The sequence below is a fragment of the Diachasma alloeum genome, unplaced genomic scaffold, assembly GCF_001412515.2.
Source record: "Diachasma alloeum isolate Michigan unplaced genomic scaffold, Dall2.0 Dall_scaffold_00195, whole genome shotgun sequence".
NCBI lineage: Eukaryota > Metazoa > Arthropoda > Insecta > Hymenoptera > Braconidae > Diachasma > Diachasma alloeum.
In genome coordinates, this window is record NW_021680360.1 from 2260186 (window position 1) to 2269357 (window position 9172).

Below are 9172 nucleotides of genomic sequence, written 5' to 3' on the forward strand. Positions count from 1 at the left end.
TATTGAATAAAAATAAAAAAAGCAAAGTCAGCTGCACAATAATACTGATTAATTCAATCGCTTATTAAATGTTTACTCGTGCAATAAAAATTCCAAAACCATAACCATTACTCGATGAATAAACAAAACCCCCCGAATAATTGTAAACACACCAACAAATATTTAATACCCACCTGAAGCCTCAAATAGTAATAACAATCACCTCCACCCCCCCAAAAAAAGTAGTTTTTATGAGAATTTCAATAAAATTCAATAACCAATAGATAATTGAGAGATAGATTTTGATATTTATCAAAAATTTTCACTATCTGTTCGGAGATTTTTGAGTTTGATAAACAGAATAAATATTTCTGCTAGATTTCTTGAATGAACAAATCTCTTTATCTGACCTATTGACCAGGATATAATCTATTTTTTATAACCAAAAATACTAAATAAAATAATAAATAAAAATATTGAATAAAAATAAAAAAAGCAAAGTCAGCTGCGCAATAATACTGATTAATTCAATCGCTTATTAAATGTTTACTCGTGCAATAAAAATTCCAAAACCATAATCAGTACTCGATGAATAAATAAAACCCCTCAAAAATAAAAATAATTGTAATAATTCTAAACACACCAACGAATATTTAATACCCACCTGAAGCCTCAAATACTGACAACAATCACCTCCCCCCCCCGATCAAGTGGATGCCCAACCGGTTGTCCTTGAACGTATCAGAACGTAATTTGAAGCACGAAAAACATAACCTGCTAATCTGCGTCAAAGGCAGTTGGTGTGTTTACTGGTGTTTACACTGTCGTCGGTAAGAGGCGGTTTAACATGTGTTTCACCCCGCGCATTGATAATACACACAGTTAGTAGAATTTTTTAAATTACTTCGGAGCAATGTTCACCAGCTGACTCAGTCGATGTAAAATGTGCGAGGAGGACTGTCTGATGGGGGAAATGAAAGAGAGAGTTGTCATTGGGTATTGGTTGTCGGAGAAGAAGAGATCGAAATTCAATTGGAATGATTGGCAGAACGTCTGTGCCAAGGAGGGATTCGTCCTCAAACTGGTGAGGATTTTTTTTATTGGGTTCTTTGGGGTTCTGGGGGCGACGAGTTATTCATGGGGTTGTGCTCCAGGTGGATCTCAGTTCCAGTCTTGACTCTCAGGGACCATTCGATGTTTTTCTTCATAAGTTGACTGACACGCTGGCGCATGCTGAGGCTGGTGATCCACAGGTATTTAGGGAATTTATTTGGTTTTTTCAGGAAATTAAAAGGTTACGTTTAACGAATTGAAAGAATTAAATTAGAAGATTCTACTTTTGAGGGAAAATTGCGGAATGTAAAAACTCTTTGCAGTGAGCAAACACCCTGGAAATCAGAGAAATTTTCAAGTATTTTAATGAAATTTTTGAAGTAAGACTCAAAAAAGGTGTTCATAGGTTTTCAATAAACGTCAATTGAAACTTAAACGTCTTAGCTCAAAACTTTTGAAAGTCGTAATTTTAATTTTCTGAATAAACTTGAGTTTTTTCTCAATCAATTATTGAGTCGCAATTTGGGTAGTAATAATATTGAGTTGTGATAATGAGTCTCAAAATGCGTTTATGAAATTGAAAGAGGTCGTCAAAGCTATTTTAATAAAATTCTCAAAGTACGACTTTTAGAAAAAATTATTCAGCCATTTTCAATAAACTTTGATTGAAACATGAAGATCAAGACATTTGAAATTTGTGCTATAAAGTTTCTGAACTAAACTTGAGTTTTTCCTCAATCAATTATTGAATCTCAATTTGGGTAGTTCAATAATCTTCGGTTATGATAATGAGTCAAAATGAGTTTCTGAATTTAAAAGAGGTCATCAAAGCGCTTTAGCGCGTTGACCAAACAAGATTCTAATTTTCAGTAAAAATTTCGAAATTAAAAAACTCTGTTGTAATGAGATTTAGCAAAAATCCTGGAAATCAGAGAAATCTTCAATTATTTTAATGAAATTCTCAAAGTAAGATTTTCAGAAAAAAATGTCCAGATTTGTTCAATAAACTCGTGATTTACAGTTTCTGAACTAAACTTCAGTTTTTTCTCAATCAACGTCAGTTGCCTCTTGATTCTATGAAAATATGATGGAAATTTCACCATTTGTCGATGAATTACATCATATTGCGTGTGATTTTTCTGATAAAGAATCCGTTGAATGATTACCAAAAAACATCATGAGGAAAATCACCTGGAATTCCGTTGTAAAAACTGTTTCACAACGTATCTATAATTTAGCGTTTTCTATACCATCAATTTATTATTTTATTTTGCAGGCGATAGCCATTGTTAGCAGAGTAGAGAGTTACATTCGCAGAAATCCTCAGATGATTGTAGTGGATCCACTGGAGAATGTCAAGAAGCTGCGAGACCGTCAGAACTCTTATGAAATACTCAGAGCAGGAATTCAGTTCAATGGTAATTCATTATTAATATTTACCCGATTCCACATTGTTAAAAAATTCTATTTCCTAATGGTTCTGAAGTAAGTTTTATAAATTTCATCGAATTTTATGAAATTCTTGTTTTTGATACAAGGAAATACTGCTTTTTCCTCTTCTTCACGCTCCACTGAACCTTCAATAATTTTTTCAGATGTTTTTACACCTGATTCCATCGAATTAAAATCGAGAAATTTGTCAGAGAACCTCAGTCAACTCCATCGGCACAACATCAAGTTTCCATTTATTTGTAAGCCACTGTGGGCCCAAGGCTGCAGCAATGCCCATGAGGTAATTAAAAGCATTGATCCTCTAATAATAATTCATTACCAGACATAATTGGCTCTTATCACTTTTTTTTATTCTCATTTGATGTTTGTTGTTTAACAACAAATGTTGACGAAAAAAATTCAAAGATAAAAACAGCCCAAGTACTTCGTTACGATAATCATCAATAATTTTTAAACTATTGATCCAGATTACAATATTAAATTTTAATCAGCGCTTTAGACAATAATGAAAGAAATAAAAAATACTTTCGATTTTTCTGAATCATTTGATGGCTATAACGTTGAAAAATATTATCAATTCACTCATTAATCTTCCTCCCTCCCAAGATAATGGTCACATTTTCAAAAAAATCATAAGGATTGATCCTCTTAATATTATTATCATTTAATATTATAAAAATAATATTAAAATAATAAAAATAAAATAAAATAATAATAATGATAATATTTAATATTATTTCTTATTATAATTATTATTATTTATTCTCCAATATTCATTAACAACCACATATAATTGGTTTTTATTTCTTCGATTTGTCTTTTAATTTTATTTTAGTTTTTTAACTCCAAATGTTTACAACAATGGAAAGAAAAAAACAACCCAAGTACTTCCTTACGATAATCATCAATCGTTCTTAAACTATTAATTCAGATTGGACCAGTAATGAAGGAAAAATCAATTAATTTCTGTATGCTAAAACCATTCCATCACTTCAATTCATCACTACAAAGTTGAATAATATCATAAATTCACTCATAACTCTGGCCCCTCTCAAGATGATGGTGATATTCAACGAGGCAGATGTGAAGGACTGTCAGCCCCCCTGCGTAGCCCAGAATTTCGTAAACCACAATGCAATTTTGTACAAAGTGTTCATAGTCGGGAATCACTTCCACGTAGTTGAGCGTCCCAGTCTCAAGAACTTCTACCCGAAGGACTGCGAGTCCTCAGGGACACTATTCTTCAGCTCCCACGACATCTCCAAGAGTGGATCCACCTCCGAGTGGTCAGTAATATCGAAGGAGGACGAGGCACTGGCAGTCAAGCCCAACTACGATATTTTCGAGAAGATCGTCAGCAAAACCACGAAACTATTTGGACTCGTTCTTGTTGGAGTCGACGTTGTGATTGAAAATCACACTGGGAGATACGCCATAATCGACGTGAATGCCTTTCCAGGGTACGACGGTTACCCCCACTTTTTGATACATTTTGTCGAGACCATTAAACTCATGATATCAGAGCAAAAGTCTAGATTGAATTACCATCGAACGTCAATCCTCAAGAAATGCATGAGCACTGATTTAGACTCTGGTTTCGAGAGTGACGAGAAGAAAAAACAGTCCATGAAATGAACGGCATTTCCCTTTTTATACTTTGTAAGATAAACTAAATTGTTACATTGTAAATTTATCATGGATATAGCTAGTCAAGAGGATAATCTTGTCCAACGAATTCATTCCAAGTGGATTACTGCAGCGACTGCCAGGAACTAAGCGATTTTTGCTCTTGAAAAGTTTTGTTATTTTGATGGAAAACCGTCTGAAGAAGTCACCTACGACAATTGCATGAGAAGAATGGGAGTTTCTATGTACAAATGAATTGTTTTATTGTCAGAATATTTTATACGTTGCTGTATATTTCTTACGATCGATAAATAAAAAAATAATTGATTCTTTGAACAATACTTTTCAGTACTTGTTAAAAAATACATCCATCTGATCGTTTATGAAACAATAATGACCCATAACTTACAGGACTCCATTGTTACCACAGAAGTTATGATCCCAGATAAGAACCAACACACCACTACGTATAAAAAACCACACAGGTGATTTAAAAAGTAGACAAAGTGTTTTATTATTCAAATAATGATCTTTAAATTCCACGATTAAATCTCCTCATCTGCAGAGCAGCAGCAAAGGTCTTCGAATTAGGTTTCTGTGACTCGTCCCCAGGGAAACTAAAGTCGAAGACTTCCTCAGAATTTCTATCTACAAATCGATCGTTTTATCGTCAGAATATTTTATACATTGCTGTATATTTGTAACGATCAATAAATAAAAAAGGAATAGATTCCTTGAACAATAGAATTAAATAATTGTAAAAAAAACTCATTCACCCGATCGTTTAGCAAACAATAATGACTTATAATTTACAAGACTTCACTGTCACCACAGAAATTACGATCTCAGATAAAACCCAACACTGCACTAGGTATAAAAAATCACACAGGTGATTTACAAAATAGGCAGTGTTTTATTCTCCAAATAATCTCTAAATTCCACGATTAAATCCCCCGTCAATTATCCTCATCATTCTCTCCAGTCGAACCCCCAGCCATTTGTTGTTGCCACTGCAGAGCAGCAGCCAGGATCTTCAAATTAGGTTTCTGTGACTCGTCCCCAGGGAAACTAAAGTCGAAGACTTCCTCAGAATTTCTATTTACAAATCTATCGTTTTATCGTCAGAATATTTTATACATTGCTGTATATTTCTAACGATCAATAAATAAAAAAGTAATAGATTCCTTGAACAATAGAATTAAATAATTGTTAAAAAAACTCATTCACCCGATCGTTTAGCAAACAATAATGACTTATAATTTACAAGACTTCACTGTCACCACAGAAATTACGATCTCAGATAAAAACCAATACTCCACTAGGTATAAAAAGTCACACAGGTGATTTACAAAATAGGCAAAGTGTTTTTGTTTTTATTCTTCAAATAATCTCTAAATTCCACGATTAAATCCCCCGTCAATTATCCTCATCATTCTCTCCAGTCGAACCCCCAGCCATTTGTTGTTGCCACTGCAGAGCAGCAGCAAGGATCTTCAAATTAGGTTTCTGTGACTCGTCCTCAGGGAAAATAAAGTCGAAGACCTCCTCCCAGCCGTCCTCAGAGCCATCCTCCCCCATGACTCGTCTCCTCTTCTTGACCCTCCTGGGCATCTTCTCGATGATCTTCGCCACACTCTCCTCGTCTCCCTTCTCCTCTTCGAAGGCCTTCCAGGCCTCCAGCAGGAGTGCTCTACTCTGCTTCTCTCCACTGGCCCTCAGCGCTGAATTTCCCCTCTCGAAAATTCTCCTGGCTAGCGTTACACTGTCGATCCCCTCCTCCACGACTGGATTCGCCAGCTCGAACTTGGCGTATGTCATCCAGACTTTGACGTGCGAAGTTCTCTCCAACAGTCGTTCGAATAAATTCCTAGCATTCTGAGGCTCGTCCTGGGATATCTCGAAGTCTATGTATGCCTTCCAGAGGACCTCAGGCATGTCCAGGGTTTGTTGGGATATGGCGAGCTCATAAATCCCCCGAGCGCGATCGATATCTCCCAACAATGTCTCCAACTCTGCATACTTCATCCACGTCGTGCAGTTCTCTGGGCCAAACTCGAGGAATTTCTCGTAGAGTTTTCTACATCTGTGGAGAGCATTATTCAGTGAATTAATTGCAGTAATGTTGAACACTCAAAGGTAATTTCGATGAATGCATTTTTTTATTGTGGACTGGCAGATAATTTTGTCTCGAATTTCGAGTAAATTTTTTTCAAGTATACAAGAATTAATTTAGATTGATTTTTAAATGATTTTATTGATGCAAAAATTGACCAATTCGGTAAAAATTTATTAAATAATTTTTTCAATCGGTTTTTGTAATGATTAAATGGTTGGGATTTTCGACATTCAAGAAATCATCGTCTTGAATCTTCTGAATTCAATTATCTGAATTAACTCTGATGGATCTATTTTTTTATGTATTTAGTACTGATGAGTAATTTTTTATCTGAAGGCTTAAGTGCGAATTCCTTTCAAGTGAGAATTCAAGAACTAATTTATATTGAATTCTGATATATTTTGAGAAGGAAAAAAAGTCAATTTGGTAAAAATTCAATGAAAAATTGTACTATGATAAGATCTGATGATGACACCTGGGACTGATTAAAATTCTAGTAATTGTCCTTAAACTTCAACTTATTAAGCATTTAATTTGATGTAATGTTTAATTCTGTATATTTTTTGTAATGTCAAGTGTCAAATTTGCAATTTAATAAGTATTCAGTGCGATGTGATGTTTAGATTCAAATTTGAATTAAAATTTCAAAACTCGAATTAATGAATTCCAACATCTGAAATTTCTTGACTAATCCTGCTGAATTCATATTTTTCACGTACTGTGCATTAAAAAGCTGTATCTAAAAAATTTCACTGGAAATTTTCAAATAATTCAACAATTAATTTTAAAAAAACGTAATTCAATGTACTCTTTCTTGAAAAAGTTATTCAATTGTGCAAAAACTGAACGAAAAATCCCAATTCAACCCGACATAACGCCAAAAACAAAGTCCTCATTTTCAGTCCTCCCCCCAGACGAAAAATCCCCCATCTATCCAATTCAAACCCAAAAACCAAAAATCAACAATGACTCCTACCTGTCGAATTCCCTCAGCTGAATCTCCAAATCAATATACCCCCGATAGAGTTTATCCCTGGGACAAATCCCGAGCGCCATCCCCAGGCTCTTCCTCGCAACCCCCAAGTTCTTCTGTCGAATCTCAAACTTGGCATAAAGCAGCCAGATCTTCGAGAACGTGAAATGTTTATGAGGAATGAGATCCAGGCACGCCTTGTAAACCTCCCTGCACCTCTCCACATTCTCGGTCTCCAGTTCCTCATAAAGAGCATAATTAATCCACAGATAAATGTACCTCCTCCAGAACTCCTTGTCCTTAGTCGGTGGAACATTGGCAATGGCCCTCTCGAAGATCTCCCTGATCTCCTCATGATTCTGGGAGTTCTCAGACTCCAAGAGTTTGAGATAATCGAACCACGCGTCGTAATTCGAGGGATTCTCCCTGACCTCCTGCTCGTACTGATGCTTCCTCTTGCTGAGAATGACGTCCTCGATTCCCGATCGATCTCCATACTTCTTCTCGTGGATGGTGTAGGCCTTGTAGATCTCCTGAGTCTTGTCCTTCGGGAGTCTGTCAAGAGCATATTTGTAGATGACCCTCGTCCTCTCGTGCTCCTTCTGCCCCTCCTCGAACTTGGCGAACGCTATGAACAGCTTCTCGTCAATGTTCTCATCCCCATAGAACCAGACAGCCCTCTCGTACACCTTCCTGGCGCCATTGATGAACCCATGGGACTCCTCGAACCTCGCGTACTTGATCCAGTGCTTCACCTCTGGGTGAACAGTCACAAATTTCTCGTAGATGCTCCTCGCTCTGTCGATCTCCTTGTACCTCAGCTCGAAGTTTATGTACGTCTGCCAGGCCTGCTCGTCAGGCTCCCACTCCATCCACCTCTCGAACACCTGCCTCGCCCCAGAAATGTTCTCCAGCATCTCCTCCATGTACGTGTACTTGTACCAGAATTGATTGGCTCGAGGGAGAAATGTCACCGCTCGATCCCACAGGTTCCTCGCGTGATTCACCTGGCGATTCCTCATCTCCATCTCGGCGTACTTCAGCCATAGTGTGATGTTCCTGTGGTCCACGTCCAGGGCACGCTCGTAGATCGATCTTGCTCGGTCTATCTGCTTTTGCGTCTCCTCCCAGTGGGCGTACTTGAACCAATTCGAGAGGACCATTCGGTTCTTCCTTATGTTGTCCTCGAAGGCTTTTCGCTTTCGCTGCTGGTAGTCTGCCAGCTCGTGGGGGTCCGAGATCTTTTGCTTTGGAGGCGGTGGCAGAATCTCGAGGTCTCGCTCTTTTGCCTCGCGGAGCAGCTGCTCCGCGGTTATTTGGATCTCCGCGGGGGCTTTGTTTTTTACCTGAAATTTGAGAGGGTCATGGGTGGGGGATTGGTCATTTGGTGTAGGAATTATTTTCGGGGAATATGTGAGTATATTGGAGGAAAATTGTTCCATATTTCCTTCCGCATCCTTTGAAATCATAAATTTATATTTTATATTGACTTGAATATTTAACTTGACATGATGAATATTTGACTTGGCTTATTTGACTTGAATCGTTTTACCGCTTCGATACTGAAATGTCCCAGAAAGACAACTAGAATTAAAAAAGGTAGTAAAATACCTATTTTACTACCTTTTTTAATTCTACCTTTTTTTTAGGTAAATAGAATCAAAAAAGGTCAAATGGCCTGTTTGCCCACTAGTAGCCCTATAACCTCAAACTACCCAGTCAGCACCGTATCTCCTCAAAATCCAGACATACAACTATCTAAATAAAATCCACGTACCTTCGCCACTTTGGGCATCTTCTGTGGCTTCTCCATGACAATTTTTAAAAATTCTCCCTTAAAAACACCGAAAAAACGTCCTGCTCTCGTTGATAAACACCACTACACCTTCGCCTTCAACATGAGCGCCACGACAACGACCCCTCGCCTGCGCATCCCTCCCCGCGCACACAGGTCGCGCGCGTGTATTCAATTT

General features: G+C 37.3%; 2 protein-coding genes across 2 annotated transcripts; one reads left to right on the top strand and one right to left on the bottom strand.

The window, feature by feature from the left end:
• Nucleotides 1–397: 397 nt before the first annotated feature.
• On the top strand, nucleotides 398–4446 carry LOC107048650 (inositol-tetrakisphosphate 1-kinase). The gene is made up of 5 exons (XM_015271942.2): nucleotides 398–1063; nucleotides 1134–1232; nucleotides 2309–2450; nucleotides 2628–2764; nucleotides 3541–4446. The coding sequence occupies exons 1-5, from the start codon at nucleotides 923–925 to the stop codon at nucleotides 4117–4119; spliced, it is 1098 nt and encodes a 365-aa protein (XP_015127428.1). The 5' UTR covers nucleotides 398–922; the 3' UTR covers nucleotides 4120–4446.
• Nucleotides 4447–4893: 447 nt separating this feature from the next.
• Nucleotides 4894–9103, bottom strand: LOC107048649 (protein crooked neck). The gene is made up of 3 exons (XM_015271941.1): nucleotides 8977–9103; nucleotides 7203–8545; nucleotides 4894–6193 (listed from the first exon to the last, which is right to left on the bottom strand). Exons 1-3 carry the CDS (start codon nucleotides 9010–9012, stop codon nucleotides 5527–5529), a joined length of 2046 nt encoding a protein of 681 aa, XP_015127427.1. The 5' UTR covers nucleotides 9013–9103; the 3' UTR covers nucleotides 4894–5526.
• Between the last annotated feature and the right edge of the window lie 69 nt (nucleotides 9104–9172).

Excerpts from the sequence above, each read along its gene's own strand:
- LOC107048650 (XM_015271942.2), top strand. The coding sequence starts at position 923 with ATGTGCGAGGAGGACTGTCTGATGGGGGAAATGAAAGAGAGAGTTGTC. Across the intron at positions 1,064-1,133 it reads AGGGATTCGTCCTCAAACTG|GTGGATCTCAGTTCCAGTCT; the intron begins GTGAGGATTTTT and ends GTTGTGCTCCAG. Across the intron at positions 2,765-3,540 it reads GCTGCAGCAATGCCCATGAG|ATGATGGTGATATTCAACGA; the intron begins GTAATTAAAAGC and ends GCCCCTCTCAAG.
- LOC107048649 (XM_015271941.1), bottom strand. The coding sequence starts at position 9,012 with ATGGAGAAGCCACAGAAGATGCCCAAAGTGGCGAAG. Across the intron at positions 8,546-8,976 it reads AGATGCCCAAAGTGGCGAAG|GTAAAAAACAAAGCCCCCGC; the intron begins GTACGTGGATTT and ends CTCAAATTTCAG. Across the intron at positions 6,194-7,202 it reads CAGCTGAGGGAATTCGACAG|ATGTAGAAAACTCTACGAGA; the intron begins GTAGGAGTCATT and ends TGCTCTCCACAG.